Below are 23,117 nucleotides of genomic sequence, written 5' to 3' on the forward strand. Positions count from 1 at the left end.
TCTCATTAGGGTAGCTAAATGGGTTAGATTTTTTATCCATGGATTTTTTAATGAGAAATTTTTATACCTGATGGGTAATTGGGTTTGGATATGAGTAGGTAGTATTCATACCCATCACCTAATCGGTAGCCATTAAAAATAAATAAAAATAAATTACACCATTCACCTATGAATATTAGGCCCAACATAAAAAAAATAGCCCATCCAGCCCACTAAAAAAACCTAGAGGCCACCCCTTTCCTCTCAACGGTCAACACTGAATAGCACTCAGCCACTCAACATCTCGGCCACCGCCGCCCAGCAGTCTCCACTTTTCATTTCTCAGACCCAAAACCCTAGCACAAGCAGAGTAGTAGACGCCACCTGGCCACCGCCACCGCCGAGCCACGACCCAATTATTTCATCGTGGGTATGTAATAATTAGGTGTGGATTATCCGTAGATAAAAAATACCTACGTGGGTATGAATATGAGAAAATAATATACCTATGAACGTAATTGGGTAATTCAATGAGTAAAATTTTATTTTGTGGAGATAGGTATAAGGTCGTGGTATCCATCGGGTATTACTACCAACCCCTGGATAGGGACGTAGCATGGAAGATGACCAAAGAACAAAAGAAAATGACATTTTAATTCTGGGAATTTTAGGATTTCGAGGCGGCCGTATTGGAAGCTGAAAGTTGATTTTCGAGAAAAGTTCTGATTTCAAATTTGACGGAGATTTTGGGAGGTAACGATGAATAAAGTAAGAGGGGAATATTTGTAAGGAAAACTTCAAGTTGATTTGTTCAAATAGAATTTCTGTGTTCGGAGAGAACAAATAAATTGGTGTCCTATGGGCAGTAATAATTGAGGCCACCGGAGGATTGGTTTCATGGGTCGTGCGTACGTGGGACGAAGACACGTCGAAACTCCCTCTTCACAATGCAGACTTGTTTTAATGGGACCCATGGATATATATTTTGTATTTGGGCCTTTTTAATTTTATGTTAACCTTGTACGATTCAAATAGGGTTTAATAGGATAAATGGTAGGCATATCATAAATCCAAATCTTTTTATGTAATTAAAATATTTTACCTTCGACTAAAGATTCATTCAAGTTTCTGTATACTGCACTAGTTTGACTATCATTGCTCGAAGAACAAACCAAAAATCGAAAAGAATATTCAAAACCTGAGACCAAACCGACAATTGTCGGCCGCCGTCCTACGGTCTAATTAACCGTTAGTACTGTTGCAGTGGTCTTACCATTGCCATACCTGTAGTCTCAGCACATCAAAAAACACACCACGGACCACCAATTGTTCATCGCCAAAAATTATAAATCAATCTATTAATTTTACAAACCATATTTTATTATAATTCATTTTTTTGTCTAATCTTATAATTGTTAACACCAAAATTTAGTAAATTTTCGTATTGGATTCGGATAAGAAAAGATGCAATTGTCAATAGATATTTTATCCGGAAGAGACCGAATTCAAGAAAGAATTGTGAAGACCAAGGTTTGGCGGTATAATTTTATCTAGTAGTTAGAGTTAGTTAAGATCTTATCTCTAAGAGGTTAGAGTCCAATCGGTACTTGTTTGTTTTCTTTTATCTACTAGAAAAATACCCGTGCGTTGCACCGGGACAGTTAAATTTAATTATCTAAATTAAAAATAAATTTTAAAAACAATTATGTGTCATGTCGGGAATAGTAAACTATTGTCAACGTGCAACTAATTTGAGATGCATGTACTAAAACTTGTTATGTCATTTTTAACTAAGTCTCTCTAATTCTTATTTCTTTTGATTTTTATTTGATACAAACAAAATAAAATATTTAAAATATTATGCGTGGAGACAAACACTATATGTAGCAACAATTGATTACAATAGCATATGTTATCTATTATTATTGTTATTATTATTATTATTATTATTATTATTATTATTATTATTATTACAAAAGAGAGAAGGCTTCTCGTAATTTGATTAATTTATTTCCTCGTTTTCTTCGCACGGAGGAAGATGGTGCTCGTTTCCAATAAAATAAAAAACAGGTTTACTTCACCCCTTGAATCTTGAAAAAAAGATTAACTAATCTAAAGAAAAACAAAAAAGTAAGCAAAATCTTTGCTGCAAAACTAATAAAAGGGCAGCCCCGTGCAAATCCTTCGCAACAAGCTCCTGCGACGACCGCTGCTAGCTATAATCGTGCGAGCTCGAAACCAACAGATTCATCAATGAACAAACCCAAAAAAGATCAAGTCTTTTGGCGTAAAAAGGTGGAGCTTTCTTTCTCGAATGCACCAACCAGTGGTGTTGTGGGAAGCAGTCCTCGGCATGGAGAAGCCACCGTACGTGTTGGTGTTGGACACCGTGACCGTCTTGCAGAACATGTACGACATCCGCGCGAAGCGCTGCTTCATGGCGTCCCCCTCCTCAGCATCGGCATCAGAAGCGGACTGGAAATAGCCAACCCAAAACTCAGACAAAACCCAAAACGAAATCAAAATCAAATGCTATTCTCCGGCACAAGCGAGAGCTGCGGGCAGACCTCGTCGGCGGCCAGGTCCGCCTGCAACTGCAATAGAACACAAAGCCGTGGAGAGAGGAAAATGAAGCATTGAGCAGCAAAACTGGCGGAGAGAGACACGGTTGGCGTTGACCACGCGGCGTCCCCGAGGTGCTCAAGGTGCCCCTGCGGCAAGTACATGACGCGATGGGGCCAGCGCACGCGTGCCACAGCTCGAGGCACACCACGCTCGTCCTTGCCGGCGTTGGCGCTGACGCCGTGGACTGCGAGAAGCTCACGAGGGCCTACAGCGAGGCGGCGGCAGCGGCAAAGGCCTACCGGTCCTTGCCGGCGTTGGCGTTGGCGCCGTCGACTGCGAGAAGCTCACGAGGGCCTACAGCGAGGTGGCAGCAGCGGCAAAGGCCTACCCATGCTACGACGTTGTACCCTACGAACAGTTCGAGGTCGCCATCCAGGCCGTCAAGCTCTGGATCGCCGACCGTGTCGTCCTCCACGTCAAGAACTCCCTCGGCAGCAGCATCCACCGCAACTGCGACCTCCTCCTCCGTCACTGCCTCCACATCATCGGCGAGATCCAGCTCCCCGTCCACCACTGCCTCCTCGCGCTCCCGAGGATCCACAAGGAGATCCTCACCCGTGTCATCTCCCACCCTCAGGCGCTCGCCCAGTGTGAGCTCCTCAACGCCATGGGCCTCAACGTCGCCCGTGAGGCCATCGACGACACCGCGGCCACCGCCGAGAGCGTCGCCATCGTGGGGCTATGGGACACTGCCGCCATCGCCTCCTACCGAGCCGCCGACCTCTACGGCTTCCAGGTCCTCGTCGACGGCATCCAGTCCGCCCCCGAATCGGATCTGGCTCAGCGGGCGACGGAAAGCGAAGCGCGTACGGACGACGGGCGGGTAGTCGACTCCTTGTGCGTGGGCTGTTGGAGGCCCACACGCGGCCTGGTTGGCCCATAGGACAGACGGACGAAATAGGTTGACAGAATCGTTACCGCTTTTTACAATAGTATAGATTAGAATCCGTGTTGTATTCAATAGAAATTAGAGATAGAGTTTCTATTTCTTTTTATCTATTAGAAGTCGTGTGTTGTGTCCGACATGGACTATTATCCACCCGAGGGTATAAATATATGTGCCCCGGGTCATTGTAAATCATCTACAAATCAATTAGATCAACTTCTTTCGGCGCATCGCCACCCTCTTCACCGAGGTTTCAACTCCGTCGGAACTTGGCACCTAACGCGAGGTTGCATCGCTTCGATCTCCAGCGGAGGGGTAAGTCCATCGTTCCGCTGGGCCACGGTAATCGTTCGGCTAGATTAGAACTATCTCGGTTCGGTCTGATCTTCTAATCTAGTTGCGCGATTGCTAGTTATCGTATCAGTTTCAACTTAGACCGCTTTCGTGTTTTGAGTTGATCTAGTCAACCACTTTGAGCGATCTATGTTGGTTTGATATTCGTTCTTTGACACATTCAATCTAGTAATATCTTGGTTAGGTCCGATCTAGTAGATTGCGTCTGTCAGATGGTTTATATCAGATTGATATATTTTACTCATTGTTTTATCGGAGTACCAGCCGATAAGTTACCAGTCATCGACTTATTGGCTTGATAGCAATCTAGATCTGTTTAGTATCTATCCTAACATTGATAGATTTAATCTTAAATTGTCTCGGTTAAGTCCGATCTTCTATGATTATTCTTAGCAATTTGGGCTAGGTATTTTATAGATCTTGGTTGTTTGTCCACCGTCTGTAGCCGATGATTTTTTGCCGATCTATATACTTATCATATTTACATCATGAGAAGAGTAACCATGAGAAGAGTAACTAGCACCATGAGAAGAGTAACTTCGTCCTACGTGTCACTTGTTTTTTAACTAGAACTATTCCATTAATTAGCCTGCAGAGTGCATGCCCGTAGAGCATATCTTCCTGCTTTCCCTGTTAACATGCATGATGCCCTGTATCCATCTCTTTTAATGTTTTATAGGCCTAGTAATTACTTTTAGATGAAAATGTACTGTACTAGGAAAGATGCCTACAGTTAATTTTCCTATGCTTGCCTGGTAAAGTAGTTGATATGATACGTGGACGCAGCACCAACTTGTGCCACTTGTGCTAGTTGGTACGACCATTCCTGTGCTTTGTCCGCAGGTTGTTTTCAGCTAGAGAATAAAAGAGCTAATAAATTTCAGTTTAATTCCTTTTCAATCCAAACAAGCCAACGTACCAAGACAAGAAACATGCTAGTCTTGTTAAATTTGCTAATAAAAACACACATTCCTGAGAGAAACGTACCAGCATATCCGCGACTTACAGTTGCTATCTCCGTTAAAAAAAAAACTTTATTTTTCGATTTTTGTGTCCATCATTTGACCATCCATCTTAATTATTTGAATTTTTTTAAAAAAATTATTCACGCATAAAATACTATTTATATTTTATCATCTAATAACAATATTTTAAAAAAATCAAATAAGATGAAGAGTCAAATATTATATTAAAAAACTAAAAATAAACTTATTTTGATGGAGGAAGTATCAAACTTGATTAACAGTGCTATCTCCGTTCTATATTAACTGCAGTGGTTCCAGGAGTGATTGGGTAAATTAAAAGACTAGTAAAATGACATACACACGCATATATATGGTCATGTTAAATAAATATGGTTGAAATTAAATAGGAGGATGTTTTAGGGTAGAGCGAGGATAAACTTGAACTAGAGTTAATTGATAGAGCAACTATAAGATTATAATTATTTTTGAATAAAATTAACATACATCTTGATCTAGAATGACTCGCGGATGTAATAATAATTAATACTGTAGTATGTGTTGGCTTTTCGATAATCCTATGAAACTGTTCAAGATAGATCGACTGAGCGAGCAGCTGCTGCTGGCCACAAGCCTGCAATTGGATGCCACAAAGTTGCCAATTAGAGCAGAGACAACTTGCAGCTAAACGGCTGCGTTTTTTTCCACTCTATTATTTCTCCGTTATTAGGCGCGTATTTTTTTTTCAAAAAGTTTTATATACTAATATCATCTTACATTTTTAATTTTATAATAATTGATTTCATTGTTTATATTATTAAATAGCTATTAGAAAATCATATGATATTTCATTATTTATCTTCCAACAACCAAAAGAACGTAACCTTACGAGTTGCAACTTTGGCTTATTCTGGAATATTATCATCTATTATTATTACTATTTCAATATTATTGAATCTTATGATAATATTATTGCCCCCTTTTTCTTTCTACCAGGACATAAATAAATTAACCAAAAAAAAAGATTATATACATACACACACCCATTCGATCACAGCCACGCAAAGCACAATACCAGATCACAGCAAAACCGGAGCAAATCAAACCTGGTTTCCGGTGGCCCTTGAGCGGTTTTAATTTTTACTGGCTTCTGTTCTTCTTTTCTTAATTTCTTCTAACTTAATTGTTGTGAAGTGACAATAATTTTGAGGATATTAATTATTCATCAGTCATGAACGCATGGACGAGCGGTATTAAGTTTTGACAAAATTCCTGTGCAACACACTTAGACCGCATTCGGTTGTAGTTCAGTTATCCAGCGTAAAAAATACAAGAATAGATTAATACATGATTAATTAATTATTAGTTATAAAAAAATATAAAATAGATCAATATATTTTTAAAACAACTTTCCTATACAAAATTTTCAAAGAAACACACTGCTTAGCCGTTTGGGAAGCACACGTGCGCGCGAAAACAAGAGAATCTTGAGTAAGTAAGTGGGGGAGAAGAACACGGCCTTAGTACTTATACTACCACAAAAATAACTTACTTGTATAGATATTTTTCAAATACTATAAAAATACTTTTTAAATGTCTTTACATTAACATACAAACACTTTAAAAAAATACCTTATACATGTGTTACGGTAGATTGTCTTTACACCCATTTGTAAATCTCAAAGTAAAAAGAAAAAAATTCACGTTGAGATTTATAAAATAGCTAGCACATAAGTATAAATATTAGATATGAACGATATAAGCATTTAAAAGAATTAACGATTAACTCATGGTCGACTAATAAAATGATATAGAGCAGAAGAAAATAAAAAAAAAATCAAAGGCATGTGGGGAATGATATATAATTTTGGGGCCATAAGTGATTATTAACTCCATTGCACACTATAAGACTTTCTGACATTAATTAACTAGATTTATATATGTGCTAATGAATCTAGACAAACCTATAAAGTCAGAAATTATCAAGGGCATGTATGAAATTTTTTCAATTATAAATATATGTATGCCCCATTCCGGTATTTGGATAGACTACTCTGTTTACCGTAACACGTTTTCCATACAACTAAATATTATTTGTGGCATAAAATTAAGAAAAATTGCATTTTACGTACAATCCAACCATAATAAACCCAATCACAATAAACAAATAATAATTACATAAATTATTTTCTTTAGTAAGATCAACAATTAGATGCGTATGAAAAAGTCGATGGAGTCATCTATGAAAACATTTAAAATATGAAGAATAGTACTACACAACGGATAAACAGACACGGGTAGGCACTGCCTATACCCACATACAAAATGTGTGTATGATATGTGGGATAATATACTAATGTCTTGTAGATAGTTATTATATAAATTGAATATTAGATTGACTATAGATAAATTAGATTCAGTAGTTTGACTATGCTATTGAACTTGTTCTCATGGACTACAGTGGAGTACCATATGCTTGCCCTTCCCGAGAAAAAGCAACCGGATTCGACAATGTAATCAGGCCGGGTAACCCACCCCCAAATCTGTATATATTTCCTCTAACAGAAATTGCTACTCTGGCTGGCTAATCGATCGACAGGCCAAGACAAAGAAGATGCAAGTGGATGAAGCAGAGGGGCAGGGCAACAGGAACTAGTACTGTTGCACTAATTTTGTACTCCAATATAAATATTTTTGTATTGATTTATGAGTGAAGTGCACCAGCGGTCTTTAAACTTGTATACATGTGTAAGAGCTAATCAAATGCTTAATTAGAAAGTGATTATAATCAATTTAAAAATTAAAAAATAACTACTGAAATGACATTTAAACTCCAAAATAACCTAGAAATGATCAGGGGCGGATTTACGTGGAGGGGAAGGGGCTGGGCTAGCGGGGCTCTAGCCCCCTACGCGCTGGATTTTCTGTGGAAAATAGAGAGAAGGGAATAGGAGGGCTGAAGGTAGAATAAGTAATCAGCCCATCTAACCTTCGGATCCTAGATCCACCATTGAAAATGATTATATATGTATTTTGGAAGAGATTTGCGGTTGTTCGATCCGGGGCGATCAATGCAAGTGGATGAAGTGCTCCATTTGGAATGGCATCTATCCATGATGATCCATTCCTGCTCACGAGGAGCTTAAGGGGGGGGGGGGGGTGTTTGTAGCCCATTGTCCCATCGAATATCTGGACACTTATTATAAATAATAAACGTAGTATCAATTAAATTTATTTATAATCTTAGGCTAATTTACGAGACGAATCTAATGAGCCTAATTAATACATTATTAGACTATGTGATGCTACAGTAAACATGCTCTAATTATGGATTAATTAGGCTTAAAAAATTCGTCTCGTGGATTAGCGCTTATTTATGAAATTAGTTTTTTTATTAGTCTATATTTAATACTTCAAATTAGTGTCCAAACATCTGATGTGATATGTGACAAAAAGGTTAGCCCCATTTAAACAACCCCTAAATTTGCGTCGTTTGTACCTACGGTACAGACAGGGCCCACCTGATAAGGTCACCTTTTCTCTCTTCTCCTAGGTTTTGCTCACAGCCCACACTAGCTTGCTGCACAGTACTACACCTGTCCCATAAAAAATATATTTTTTTTTATCTCTGTCTCCGACGTTTGACTATTCGTTTTATTTGAAAAATTTATAGGAAAACAAAAAAATTAGTCATGCGTAGGCTACTGTTTATGTTTTATCATCTAGTAACAATAAAAATATTAATCCTAAAAAATTTTAAACAAGATGAAGGGTTAAATATTGTATCTACAAACTGTAAAAAAGAATTGAAAAACAACAAAATTAGTGATTATGAATGTGCAAAAAAAGACTTGAAAAACAACAAAATTAGTGGAAATAGCTAGATATGTTTAAAGCAGATCAATGTAGTTAAACTTAGAATTAAATTTACCCATTTTATTTGTTGAATGTTGGTGTGCTTGGAACGGCTTTTAAGAGCATCTCCAACAGATCAGCTATCCCATCATTCATTCTAGAAAAAGAGGATAGAGAGTAAAAGTTAAGCTCTAACAGGGCATCCATCGAATAAAAGTATATTTAGATATTTTCTCAATTCTCCAAAGAGATATAGATAATGTCGTATATGGATGATCAGTTGGAGTAAAAAAGATATGAAGAATGAAACTGTTTTAGATATTAATCGTCTAAATGGAGATAGTGATGACCAAATTTAAATAAGCTGTTGGGGGAAGCTCTAGCCACCGCCGGCCAACCATACAACCCCAAATAATCTAAACTGCAGTGGATCCCGCAAGTGAAATCCCGGAAACCAATGGCTGCACTAAAGGATAATATCCAACATGGGAGCTCTAACATTTTAAATTTATTTTTGATATACATGTTTTTCTTCTATCACTCTCTTTTTCAGCCTTTACTTCCTACGAGCCTATTTATTTTGTAGCCTTATCACCCGATATGTAGTGACAAATGCATATTGAGGACGAGGAGTCCTTGAGCTTGATGTCGTGCTGAAATCAGCTCGACCATGACTCGAGGACGACAAAATTAAGAAGAGCAACGATTGACAAAAAATAATTGTCGTCCCGAGGGATCAGATCCCTCGCTAGGGCAACAGTGACGGAAGCGTTGAGCGATTGCCAACTCCGATATAATAATAGAGGAAGGGGAGATGTACTGGGAATGAAATATTAGGTCTTGTTTAGTTTCTAAATTTTTTTTCCAAAAACATTATATCGAATTTTTGGATACCTAAATAAAGCATTAAACATAGATGAACTAAAAAACTAATTGCACAGTTATGCAAGAGATCTTGAGACGAATCTTTTGAGCATAATTAGCCTATGATTAGCCATAAATACTATAGTAACCAACATATGCTAATGACGGATTAATTAGGCTCAAAAGATTTTCTCAATCTAAACACCACCTTATATTGAGCCTGGAGCGGTTGGTATATATAGAGTTATGAGGGTAGAGAACGAAAATAACTCTAAACAAATCAATCGTATGCTAACGTATCTGTAATTGTCATATATTTTCTAATTAACACCCTTGTTGTGATGAATTGAAGCTAGGATAAAGAAGTCTTTGACCTGATCTGGACGATGGACGGCTAGCTAGAGAGTTGGAAGTGTAGGAATGAATCATACACTGTACTATGCTTAGTTTGCTATTCCCATGTCCTTGTGTTGTTGTGTCCCCTAGCTAGCTTGTGCACATGCATGGTATCAGCCGGCCAGTAAATTAAAGTCTTTTCTTGGAGTGTCTTTTGAGAGAGTACTGACTGGCAGATATATATGCTGTCCTATCAGGAGAAAAAGGAATCGGATTCAACAAATTAACCATGCATATATAAAGATATATTTCCTCTCGTAGAAATTACTACGCCACTTATCTTTCCGTTTTTACTTATAAGTTAAAAATTTTAAATTCAGAGTTGATTTTAATATTTCTCGGCGCTTTTTAGCGTAGACTTTAGATCCCTAATAACACATATATTTAAAAATTATTGTTTTTTCAGCAAGTGGATGGACAGAGACGGAGACCATGAAGCAGACACCCGTCGACTAGTCTAGGAGACATGTGTAGGTCCATATGCAAAGGCATCCATGATTCCTGCTTCCCGGGAGCGTCGTTACATATACAGTACACATTTGCAAATGGCATCCATGATTGTAGCTACTTTACTTAATTAACTGCCCCAGCTAGCTGATCATAGCTCCCATTCTCTCTTTCGTATGTACCGTGGGATCAAAGTCATGAATAATAATAATATTTTATGATGAATAATTAGCTTGTAAATTAATTATTAATATAAATTGCTTTAGAAATATTTATAGTGTTGGTGTGAGTGCGTTTGACTCATGTGCGTCAAATTACGATATCTGTGCCTGGATATAGTTGGTTTGTCTCTATGTATGTCTACCGTGGTCAATGGTGAGGATCGAGACTAGGTTTAAGGAGGAACCGATGTTAGACGGTCGAGATGCCATGTGACATATTTAGACTAGAGTTGTGATACTTACTCCCTCCGTCCCAAAAAAATCATCTGTTCGGTTTTCGTGTCGAGCATTTGACCATCCGTCTTATTTGAAAATTTTCTCAAGAAATTTTTAAAAAATTAATCACACATAAAGTACTATTCATGTTTTATCATCTAATAAAAATAAAATTATTAAATCATAATTTTTTTTAATAAGACGAAGAGTTAACCATTGTATTGATTTGTTTTGGGACGGAGGGAGTAGAGGTCAACAACGGTGAATTGTGGGATAGAGACTAGGCTTGGGAAAGAGCTGAGATCCAGATGGTCAAGGATGCCAGGTGATAATGTTAACTACGAGGTGACACATGGTGGAGCAACATCGTGTGATGATGGATTTGTAATGTGCTTCACAAGTTGCGTGTGCAAGCATCAGATAATTTATGAAGAAATATGGATGGCAAGTTGAAAAAGAAAAAAAAATAAAAGTTGAGAAATTTGAAAGAAGAGAATTTAATTTGGTAAATTAAATATTCAGTTTTGAAAATTAAGGGGATAGGTCCTGCTAGGCATTTGTCAATTTACCTACACATTTACAATGTCATCCATGATTGTAGCTACTTAATAGCTGATCATAGCTACCATATTCTCTTTCGTACGTACGTTTTGCGAGCTCACAGCTAGAAGTCACACTTGCTCTACGGTATCGATTAACTATGGCCCTGTTTAGCTATGGAAATTTTTTAATTTAGTTATCACATCGAATACATAAATACATATTTAAAGCATTAAATATAGTCTAATAATAAAATAAATTATAGATTCTGCTAAAAAACTGTAAAAGTGAAGGACATAGACAATACGTGTACAAGCATAAACGGAACGATATATATATATATATATATAACAACGTACCCTAGATTCAAATGTGAAAAATGCCCAATAGGTGCAGTAGCACGTACGTACGGTTGCTAGTCTCAAAGCTAGTGCTAATTAATTAATACTAGTAATCTACTGCAATTAGCAGCTAAGCTTGCTGCCTATCGATCGATCCTTAATCAGCTAGGAGCTAGAAGGACCAGAGACAGCCGTAGTCGGCGGCGTAGACCGTCGCGCCGGCGCCGCCGCCCTGCAGCTCATCGGCCGGCACGTCGTCGGCGTAGACGCCGCCCTGCAGGCCGTGGAGGCTCATGCCGTAGTACGGCTCGAACTCCCAGCCGTCGGTGGCCTCCAGTGCGTCAGCCAGCAGCACCGGGGCCAGCTCTCCTGCAGGCTCGCCGTCGCCGGGGACCATCTCGGCCGCCGCCGGAACCACCGGCTTCTTCATCTTCTTGGGAACAGCCGGGACCGGCGGCTGCTTCTTCATCTTGTTGGAGGAGGCGGCGGCAGGAGCCGGCAAGCTGGGCTTGGCCTTGGCGTTGCCGCCGGTGCGGATCCTGCGCGCCGCCGCGTCGTAGGCCAGCACCGCCGCTTCCGCCGAGTCGAAGGTACCGAGCCAGACGCGGGCGCCCAGCACGGTAGTATCCCTGATCTCCGCCGACCACCGCCCGTTCCTGCGTTGGCGGACGCCGCGGATGCGGTTCTTGCTCGCCGCCGGCGCCGGCTGCTTGTCCTTTTTGGACCGGTGATCTTTGAGGACGGCTGCATCCAACACCAAAAGATTTTGGAGTTACCATACTACTATCATCTCTGTTTCGTTTCGTTTCGTACATATGCTAATAAATTTAAAAACACAATATATATAATGAAGAATGGATTGACTTAAAAAATGGATGAAATAAGAAAGTGCATCTAGTCCTGATGAAGAGGAAGAAAGAAAATAATAGCCGTTACTCTTTCCAAAGAGTTTGGGTAGCAAATAGCTAGTTGGAGGATATATATATATAACGAATAAGAAAAAAAAAGCAGCAGCAGCATATATATATATATATATATTATGAAAAAGAAGAATATATAATTAAACCTTTGGTGGGGATGAGAGGCTGCAGTTCCCCCGTCTCGCAGTACCTCCTGAACTCTTCCTCCAGCTTCATCTCCTCCTCATGCTCATCGTCGCTGTCGCTGTCCACCACCACCACCTTCAGCTGCTCCTGCTCGTCGTCGCGGCGGCGGCCTCGCAGATCCCCCACCGCCGGCAGAGGGTGGCCGCCGACGCCGCCATTCCTTCGTCCGCACATGTTTCCAGGCAGTTTGTTGTCGCAGCTTAGCTAGCAAGCCGGCCAGTGTTTCGGAGGAAGCGCATAGAGCATTAATAAATGTGGCCATCCGAGGCTGGCAGCCAGGCAGCTTTAGAGCAACTTAAATCGTATACCCAACTGCTGACTATACAAATTTTAATAATTAATTTATATAATAGTCACATGTTACACAATTAATATTCGGTCCCACCTACCATCCACACATATGTCTTGAAGTCTGTGTTACAGCTGCAGGCTACAAATCTGTAGCCCACTGCTCTTCTCTCTCCTCTTCTATCACCTTAAAATACACTTATAGCCGGCTTATAGCTTGCTATTGTACCTGCTCTTAGAGCAAGTTCAATAATATAGTCAACTGCTGGCTACAAATTGTCTATATCCAACTTAATAGTCAATTCATACGATAGTCATCTGCTACACAATTAATATCTGGGCTCACATGTCATACACATATATGTCTTAGAGTCCGTATTATATCTGACTACAAATCTGTAGCCCGCTGCTCTTCTCTCCCCTCTATTGTTACCTTAAAATATACTTATAGCTGGCTTATAGCTTGCTATTGTACTTACTGTTAGCGCGATGGCGACAACATAATATCTCTCGATCAAAATACTTTTAATAATTAAACTAGTGTGACATCTCCCGGTTCTCTTCCATCTCTCTCTGCTGCACTAGCTCCGTTTCAAAACATGTTTATTTTTTAGTTGTTAGATATAATATTTGACACTTCGTCTTATTTAAAAAACTTGTATAATTAATATTTTTTATTATTAGAGGATATAATATAAATCTTACTTTACGTGTGACATTTTTTAAATTTTTTAAATAATTTTATTAAATAAGACAGATAATCAAACGCTGGACACATGAAAAAATAAAGTCTTTTTTGGAAGGAAGGTAGTACAATACAAGAAATTCTAGAGATAAATTGAATCTAGATAAATGTTTTTCTCGCTATATTTATATCTACAATCGCTTATAATATTTATTGCCAAATATACTTATAATATTTAATGACGAAGGTACTATTAAAAAACTAGAAGTATATAGCCACCACTCTTAATTGACGGCCGGGCGGAAAAAGCCAAGCACAGGACCGGCAGAGATGTAAGTAGGCGCAGCAGCAAATTAAAGGAACGCAGGCTACGACAGATGGATGCACAGTATTAATCTACGTAATCATCTTTTCGTTTTCGTTTTGATCATACTTTTAAGTCAAAATTTAAAATTTTAATATTAAAATTAAAATTAATTTTGATGTTCTCTTATCGTATTTTATTTTCAGCATTAACTTTTAATCACTAAAAACACATAAATAATGATTGTATTTATAAATTATTTTTAGTTGGTAAATATGCGGGTTCTTGTGAAAGACAAACCACCACCACTTCAGTATACACTATAGAGGATGCTTCGTGCAAGTGGCTGGCCGGGGAGCCAATCAGATCAGAGCTACGAGGTTTTCACTTGTTGCTGGGCAATAATGCTGCCGGACCCGGCAGGGGCAAGGGCTGCAGGCATATGTCCTCTTGTGGTCATCCACATGCGTGCATTTGTTGGTCAAATGACACACCTAGGGCTGGATAACGAGCCAGCTCGACTCGTCTCGACTCTGTCCAGCTCGTTAAGAACAAGCTGCCTCGGCTCGGCTCGTTATCTTAACGAGTTAAAAATACAGCTCGGCTCGACTCATTATAAAGCTCGAGCTGGCTCGTTAGGCTAATAAGCCATGCATAAAAAGTTAACCTAAACAATTTTTCAATATATTATACAAACAAATTTTCATTTCAAACATACAAATCTTATGAAATTGTATTTAAATATTAAAGTTTGAACCAACAAATCACATGGTGAACATATGAAGTATTGAACACATGCATTTCAGGGTGAAATCAATGAACGCCGGTGAATCTTGTGTCTTTGGTCTAGCTCGTTAGGCTCGCGAGCAACTCACGAGTCAGCTCGAGCTGGCTCGTTATCTCTAATGAGCTAAAATGCTAGCTCGACTCGTTAAAAAAATAAAACGAACCGAATCACAGTTGTGTGTCAAGCTAGCATGACCTTAGAATGGAGTAGTATGGATCAACTTGGGGTCGTGCTAGCTCCTGCATCTTCAGTGCGAGTAAGAGCATCCCAACAGATTATGTAAATTTGGTCATCCATTTTTTCATTTGAATGATCATCTAAAACAGTTTCATTCTCTATATCTCTGTGTACTTTAACAGATCATCCATATATAATATCCTTCATATTTCTTTATAAGAAAAAGAACTAAATAAGACGAAGAGTTAAACATTATATAAAAAAACTTAAAAATAAACTTATTTTAGAACTGAGAAATAGTTCACTAGTAAACACGATATTTCTTACATTACTTGCTTGCTCAGTGCCAAATTATTACAAACACACATAGGTAGAGATCAAAGAGAGATACAAATAGTACTAGATAAATATTCTCCTATCTATTATACAAATTAATATATCGTCGATAATATTTATATTTTAGACCGGTGGAGCACGTGGACGAAGATAGGTACAATCGAACACAAAGTACAACAAACAAACACACTAAACGTACGCACTAGCTAGCGTACGTCATTATTTATTAATTAATTGCTTCATATATAGCTGGTGCAGGGCCGGCCGGCTAGAAGTACCAGAGACCGGCGGCGGCGGCGCCTTGCTCTTCGTCGGCGGCGGCGTATGTGTAGTTGATGTCCATGAGCGACAAGCCGTGGACAACTCCTATGTACGGCTCGAACTCCCACCCTTGGGTGGCCTCCAGAGCATGGGCTAGCAGCACCGGGGACGGGGCGGCGTAGCAGAGCTCCGCCGCCGGCGGCTCCTTCGTCTGGACGAGGGAGGCCGGCGGCGTAGCGCGGTAGCCGTGGAAGTTGGTTTTGGCCTTGCTGCCGTGGATGGCGAGCGCCGCGGCGTCGTAGGCCGTGGCCGCCGCCTCCGCCGTGTCGAAGGTGCCGATCCAGACGCGGCAGCCCTGGATGACGTCCCTGATCTCCGCCGCCCACCGCCCGCTCTTGCGCCGGTGGATTCCTCGGAACCCGTGCCAGCTCACCGCCGGCCGCCGTCCGGTTTTCCCCTTCTTCTTGTTCCGGCGATTTTTTCCACGCTGCAGAGCAGCTGCTACAACAAATGAAATATATATAAAATATTTTTTAGTTATACTTACTACATATAAATAAATCAAACTACCACAAATAATATAAATATTCAGTCGAAACTATTTTTTTCTGACTCTTCGATCTCTTCTGCCTGTCCAAATAAACAAGTGCAAAAAGAAGATAACTGGCCTTCAAAAAGGAAAAAAAAATACCGGCAACGTAATTTCCAGCCAATAACTAGTACTAGATCGACGATGATAGTGCTTCACTCCAAAGCTATAGATTTTTCTTTCAAATAGTGTGTTCTGCTTAATTCGTCAGGGAAATGCTCAAATCACTACCATGCACATCGAAGTTAGAAAAAAAAAGGCTCCCGGAAAGTAGGAGTATCTTGTAATGAAATACCGTACATACGTGTATATATCCAGAGATAGCTAGATTATGCTAGAATATGAGATATCTTCTGTTACATCAGAATCCTCTACACTAAATATTACGGTGGTTTTGTCACCCTACCACCTATCTTATTTTCTTTTCTTTATGAACTGCTCTACGTCCTTTAGTGTTAAAAAGTAGTCTTTCTATATATATTATTAATATTTTATTTTATCTTTAGAATACAAATTTACCTATCTTAAAGAACGTATTATCTTAAAGAATATATGTACCGTTGTAAAACACGGATACTTTGGTATATATATAGTTCGATCTGTCAGACATTCACTATTAATTTGTTTAAACTTATTTTCCCCCCTGAAGTCATGGACTACACGTTAGACTAGGGGATCGACCAAACGATGGGATGTTTAATGTAGAGTATTGTTAGTGGGCTCTTGTTTATATATTTCAACCGGATCAACGACAACAGAGACAAACCCATCCAAAAAATATAATGAAAAACAGAAAACACCAGAACCGTGGAAAAAATACACAATATATATACATATATATATATATATATATATATATATATATATATATATATATATATATATATATATATATATATATATATATATATATATATATATGTTGAAGCTAGCTAGTGCACTGTACCAGCAGTGGGAGCTGGAGGCCGGCGCGACGCAGGGAGCACCATCGCCGCCGGCAGCTGGCCGACGGCGGCGCCAGTAGCATCTCTGGTTGGTCCACACATCCCTCGCTATAGCTAGCTGTGAAGAGAGAGCAGATAGAGGAACAAGAGCTTCTTGGGGTTGGGGAGGAGCAGAGAGCACCGCGCAGCATTTAACGCTTCGGACGTTGGCAGCTTTCGCACGACGGGGACATCTACGGTCAGGATTAGTTCGGTTGCTAAGGGCACTCCCAACATGCACCCAAGAATACTTTCTATCTCTATTTATTGCTATGCTACGTAAGCAACTTAACTGATGTGACATGTTATTTATTAGATAGAGATATAAAAATGAATAAACGGTGACCGCCTGTGAGAGATAAGTAGGCCATATAATAACAAGATACAAAAATTGTATTCTGGAAGATAGTTTTTTGACACGATATTCTAGAGTATAGAAACCAAGATAGTTTATAATGCCCTAAGGTCTAGTTTAGTTCCCAAAATTTTTTGGGAGAGGGATCACATCGGCACGTACGGTTGCACGTTTAAAGTATTAAACGTAGTCTAATTACAAAACAAATTTTAGATTTCACCAGAAAACTGCGAGACGAATCTTAATTTTGAGTCTAATTAATCCATCATTAGCACATATTTGTTACTGTAGCATTTATGGTTAATCATACACAGTAATTAGGCTCAAAAGATTCGTCTCACGATTTCTCCCATAACTGTGTAATTAGTTTTAATTTTGATCAATATTTAATGCTCTATTTAAATGTCCAAAGATTCGATGTGATGTTTTTGGAAAATGATTTTGAAACTAATCAGGGTCTAAATTTTTTTTGTCACCTCGGATATATATATATACACGAATATATATTTAAAGTATTAAACGTAGTTTAATAACAAAATAAATTACAGATTCCGCCAGCAAACTGCGTGATAAATTTATTAAACCTAATTAATTAATTATTAGCAAATATTTACTTAACACCACATTGACAAATCATATCAATTGGGCTTAAAAAATCTGTATCGTAATTTACACTCGATCAATCTGTATAATAGTCTTTTTTTCCCCTACATTTAATACTCCATACATTTTTGTTTTGGAAACTGACAGGGCCTTAATCTCGTACGACATCCATCCCTAAAAAAAACATTATTTTTATTTCTTGGTATTAATCTCGTACTTCACCCGTACTGAAAAAACTTTATTTTTGTTTTCCAGATACAACGTTTAATCATTTTTTTATTTGAAAAAAGTATATGTTTTTTAAAAAAGTTAGTCACGTGTAAAGTATTGTTCATGATTTATCATCTAATAATAATAATATTAATCATAAAAATTTGTAAATAAGATGAAGAGTTAATATTGTATCTAAAACTAAAAAATAAATTTATTTTGGGACGTAGGGAGTAATCTTATAAGCCAAATTTGAATTTTTAATCTCAAATCTGAAGATGATTTAGGAGTTTTTTATTATAGTTTTTTTTCAGCCTTTGGCTTTAAATCCCTAAACCACATGTATAAAAAAGTTCTATTTATAAATTATTTTTCATTTAAAAATATGCCGCTTGACTTTTCTTTCAAAAAAAAGCCTAAAAATGACACCAAAATTCTTACGTAGATATAATTGTCAAAAAGAAGCCGTAAAACATACTCCTATTAAGCTCCATCCGTATATTTTAATGACGTCTTTCAATTTTTTTTTAAAAAAATCCATTTTTCTTGTTTCAAGGATGATGACATTAATGCACTTTTAAAAAGCTTACATTCTTTAAAAAAATGGAAAAACACGTATTGCCATGTAAAATACCACAATATATATATAGTGAAATAAATATAGTTTGTTGATGGAACATTTAAAAGGGATATTTTAAGATACCCTCGAATTATTGTGAGCCGTTCATCGCACTCTTTTAATCCGACGGATTGCATTTTATTATAATACACCGACAGTATGTGCAGTAGAAATCCTCTAGATGTAAAAAATAGAACTAAAATATATTGGGATAAATTTGTGTGTCATATATTATATTAAAAGAAATCACACACAACTCTTACTATTTATTAAAAGAAATTTTATTACATGGGGATAGATAAAAAGAAAGGAGTATTCGTTAATAGACCGTAGTTGACTCTGTCTTTATATATTGCTAGATAAGATTAATTCTGGTTGTTGCTAATATGGATAGAGAAGAGTCAACTCTAATCTCGACCTTTGAATATGCTCTAAGTCGACACCACTACTATAATTAAGAAAGGCGAAAAAAAAATCTGACGCAGTTAAAAACAAAATCATCTAGCTAGCAGTTAACATATATTGTGTTTTATATACACAATAATCTTACAGAATGGAATTATCTGACATTTTAGAAAGCGGAAATGCCTTTTGTGGTTAATATTCTCTTTATCTTAAAAAAACGCATTTCTAGAATTAAATATAGATTTATGTATTGTCAGATTCATCCTCGGAAGGTGTTTTTTTTTAAGACGGAGAGGGACTATTTAGATAACGGAAAAGTCAAATAATCACGAGCGCACCAGATTATGCAGTATATATTTATTAAGCGTGCATAGCCGAATTAATTTGCTACACATATTATTTGATGGAGCTAAATTAAAGATTTTATTTGTGCGACGTTTACCCATTTTTCCCAATAAATAAGTTGATTATCTACACTGTTAACAAGAGATGTTTTATTGTCCTTTGAAAGGTACAATAACATAACATATATGATCTAATTTTTCATATATACATATATATGGCAAATCTATTTTTTGCATAAAAACAAAAAGATGCCTCCAGTGTGTGGGCCCCCTTGCACCACCAACTTATGCCACCTATGCAAGTTGGGTACGACCATTGCTCTGCATTGTCGGCAAAGTTGTTTTCTGCCTGCAGGAGAATACGGTGCTTCTCTTTTTCATAAAAGAACACATAAATTTTAATTAATTTGGACATGGTTAATAAAGTTTGGTTGAAAGTGGGAGGATATTCAGGGTAGAACGAGGATAAATATATAAATGAGAGTTAATTGATAAGACGAGTAGTATCCGATAATACTTATTTTCAGATGAACTTTTAATCTTGATATGCACTCATATATAATAATAATAATAATAATAATAATAATAATAATAAATAAATAAATAAATAAATAAATAAATAGCAAGTGACGGGCTTTTCCATAATCCGAGGAGACCGACAGAGCAGCTGGCCACGAGCCTAAAATTGGATAGCCAGAAAGTTGCCAATAAAAGGAGATGCATTGTACTCCGTACGGGCTGGGGTCCAGTACTGCTGGATACCAGGTTCACATGCAGCATGCAGCTAGTTGCAAAGTTATTAAGGTGGTGTTTAGATTGAGAAAATTTTTAGGAAATTGCCACGTTAAATGTTTATGTCGAAAGGGTTTTCGGACACGAATGAAAAAACGAATTTCACGGCTAGCCTAGAAACCACGAGACGAATCCTTTGAGCCTAATTAATACGTCATTAGCATATGTTAGTTACTGTAGCACTTATGGCTAATCATGGGCTAATTAGGCTCAAAAGATTCGTCTCAAGATATCTTCCATAACTGTGTAATTAGTTTTTTAGTTCATCTATGTTTAATGCTTTATTTAGGTGTTCAAAAATTTGATGCGATGTTTTTGGAAAAAAAATTTTGGGAACTAAACAAGGCCTAAAGCTTAGGTGGTGTTTAGCTTGCAAAAATTTTTTAAAAAAACATCATATCAAGTTTTCGGATTCATATTTGAAGTATTAAACGTAGTCTAATTATAAAACAAATTTTAGATTCCGGCTGTAAATCGCGAGACGAATTTTTTGAGCCTAATTAATCCGTCATTAGCACATGTCGGTTACTATAGCACTTATGGCTAATCACTTTCTAATTAGGCTTAAAAGATTTGTCTTAGAATTTTTTCCGTAACTGTGCAATTAGTTTTTTTGGTTTATCTATGTTTAATGCTTTATTTAAGTGTCCAAAGATTTGATGTGATGTTTTTGAAAAAAAAATTTAGAAACTAAACCAGGCCTTAAGCTTATTCATAATTCATGCAATTAATATCTTCGTATATTAATTATTATTACTTCCTACGGTTCCATCGACTACGTATAAATTTATCCATTGATCCACATATATATTATTTATATATGTATATATATTTCATTAACATCTATATAAATCTAGCAAATATTTTTAAAAAAAAATCTTATACTATAAAATAAATACAGTTTCGATGAATCTTTATTATTATAGACTTGTTTATAGCAGGACTTAAATATTTAATCTAAGAATATATAAACACACATCAAATACCCATTTGACCGTTTAGTTGAAGTGCTCTCGATCGGCTATGGATAAGATTAAGATATGCATGTCTGGTGTGTGTGCCCAGACAGTAGGCACACTCGCTGATCGATCGATCACAGCCACGCAAGTTAAGCACAACACCAGATCACTGCAAAACCGGAGCAAACCAAACCTGGTTTCCGGCGAGTCCGGATTGTCTGCGTCACAGCATATGGTCACTGTTTATACGAGTGGCACAGTAAAGAAATAGTATGAGCAGTGAAAAATGTTGTACCCACGATGCTTTCAGGTACTGTATCGAATATTGTAGCATCACTGTATCGTTTGATCTGGCCCGTCTGTTTTAGTACAATGGCAAAAAATAGTCTAAATTTAAAAGCATCTCCAACAATCTTTCTAAAATAGACTCTCCAAATATCCATATAACCAGCTATCCATTTGATTTACAAGTCAAAGACACTGCTTACTCCAACAGCTTCTCTGTATACTTTCTCCATTACAAGTGTATGACAAGTGGGACCCACAAGTCATTCACTTTTAATCTCTTCTTCCACCCCTTCTCTTCCTCCTCTCCTATTTTCTTTTAGGCTGCAGCAAGCAACAAGCGGCGGCGGGGTGGAGGCCGACGGTGGCCTCGGCGGGTGGCGGCGACGACAACCGTGGACATACGCGGCGGTGGCAACGGCCTCCACGGGCCATGATGGCGACGGAGACCACGATCGAGGGCTTGCACGGCGGTGACCGCGGACGGTTACGGCGACGCATGAGACATGGAGACGGCTTCTCCAGGCGGCGATGGCTTCCCCAAGCCGATGGCGATGCTGCGTGGGAGGCGGCGCAGCTCGGGGCGGCGGAAGACGACGGGCCGGCGGCGCGGCCAGCAGGGGTGAAACCGGGTTGTGTACGGTCGGATAGCATCCTTCCCGTATCCTAACCTATATTTTCTTTTCGGGATCGGGTCGAATACGGATATTTACGAATACGAAGACGGATAATATCAGACACAAATACGGAACGGATACGTGCTAGGACGGATACGAGTGATCTCGGTTACGGATACTTATTCAGATATCAAATCAAAACAACAACTATATATATATCACATATAATAGCTATTCAACTATTCCATAAATCTTAAATACAACTATATCATGGAAGTAACAACTAGCATTAGCAAAGCTTGTAAGGAAATATAATTGATTCATTAAATTATATCATTAGTATGTTAGTATATATGAACAAGAAGTATAAATAAAGTTAATGTACATGTATATGGAACACTTAGAATAATATTTTCTTGTTACTAGGCTAATTGTATGTGAATGCAACATGGGCTTTTGGTGGGCTATAACTATCCGGGTCATATCCGGATGTTTAACCGGGTAATACCCGTTTTTTGCCGGGTAACCCGTATTCGTCGGATACCATGTTCCCGAACCCGTATTTGTATCCGAGAAAAAATACCCGAACCCGACCCGAAATCCGTATTACCTTCCGGATACCCGATTTGGTGACCCGAATTTATCCCGAATTAATTCAGGCGGGCGGTCAGACGGGTAATATCCGTCCCGTTTTCACCCCTAGCGGCCAGGCGCGATGAGGCGGAC

General features: G+C 38.2%; 3 protein-coding genes across 4 annotated transcripts; 1 reads left to right on the top strand and 2 right to left on the bottom strand.

Moving 5' to 3' along the window:
* The first annotated feature begins 2,711 nt into the window (after positions 1 to 2,711).
* Positions 2,712 to 3,487, top strand: LOC102707366 (arogenate dehydratase 1-like). Its single transcript, XM_040529884.1, has 2 exons — positions 2,712 to 2,831; positions 2,963 to 3,487. The coding sequence occupies exons 1-2, from the start codon at positions 2,712 to 2,714 to the stop codon at positions 3,485 to 3,487; spliced, it is 645 nt and encodes a 214-aa protein (XP_040385818.1).
* An 8,162-nt stretch (positions 3,488 to 11,649) lies between these two features.
* LOC102707642 (dehydration-responsive element-binding protein 1B-like) lies at positions 11,650 to 13,024 on the bottom strand. Its single transcript, XM_006664655.3, has 2 exons — positions 12,753 to 13,024; positions 11,650 to 12,430 (listed from the first exon to the last, which is right to left on the bottom strand). The coding sequence occupies exons 1-2, from the start codon at positions 12,964 to 12,966 to the stop codon at positions 11,859 to 11,861; spliced, it is 786 nt and encodes a 261-aa protein (XP_006664718.2). The 5' UTR covers positions 12,967 to 13,024; the 3' UTR covers positions 11,650 to 11,858.
* A 2,317-nt stretch (positions 13,025 to 15,341) lies between these two features.
* On the bottom strand, positions 15,342 to 17,312 carry LOC107305429 (ethylene-responsive transcription factor RAP2-3-like). Of its 2 annotated transcripts, none has more exons than XM_015843115.2 (2): positions 17,166 to 17,312; positions 15,342 to 16,128 (listed from the first exon to the last, which is right to left on the bottom strand). In XM_015843115.2, the coding sequence occupies exons 1-2, from the start codon at positions 17,263 to 17,265 to the stop codon at positions 15,638 to 15,640; spliced, it is 591 nt and encodes a 196-aa protein (XP_015698601.2). In that variant the 5' UTR covers positions 17,266 to 17,312; the 3' UTR covers positions 15,342 to 15,637. The 2 variants fall into 2 exon arrangements, with proteins under 2 accessions (XP_015698601.2, XP_040385630.1); XM_040529696.1 differs by having other exon boundaries at positions 15,342 to 16,131.
* Positions 17,313 to 23,117: the final 5,805 nt, after the last annotated feature.

The sequence above is a fragment of the Oryza brachyantha genome, chromosome 12 (assembly GCF_000231095.2).
Source record: "Oryza brachyantha chromosome 12, ObraRS2, whole genome shotgun sequence".
Lineage (NCBI taxonomy): Eukaryota > Viridiplantae > Streptophyta > Magnoliopsida > Poales > Poaceae > Oryza > Oryza brachyantha.

What these genes read in the sequence shown, in the direction of transcription:
- LOC102707642 (XM_006664655.3), bottom strand. Translation starts at nt 12,966, where the DNA reads ATGTGCGGACGAAGGAATGGCGGCGTCGGCGGCCACCCTCTGCCGGCG. An exon ending in GCCTCTCATCCCCACCAAAG is followed by an intron (nt 12,431 to 12,752) that starts GTTTAATTATAT and finishes TGTTGGATGCAG; the next exon opens with CCGTCCTCAAAGATCACCGG.
- LOC107305429 (XM_040529696.1), bottom strand. Translation starts at nt 17,265, where the DNA reads ATGTGTGGACCAACCAGAGATGCTACTGGCGCCGCCGTCGGCCAGCTG. An exon ending in GCCTCCAGCTCCCACTGCTG is followed by an intron (nt 16,132 to 17,165) that starts GTACAGTGCACT and finishes CATTTGTTGTAG; the next exon opens with CAGCTGCTCTGCAGCGTGGA.
- LOC102707366 (XM_040529884.1), top strand. Translation starts at nt 2,712, where the DNA reads ATGGGGCCAGCGCACGCGTGCCACAGCTCGAGGCACACCACGCTCGTC. An exon ending in ACAGCGAGGCGGCGGCAGCG is followed by an intron (nt 2,832 to 2,962) that starts GCAAAGGCCTAC and finishes CCCTACGAACAG; the next exon opens with TTCGAGGTCGCCATCCAGGC.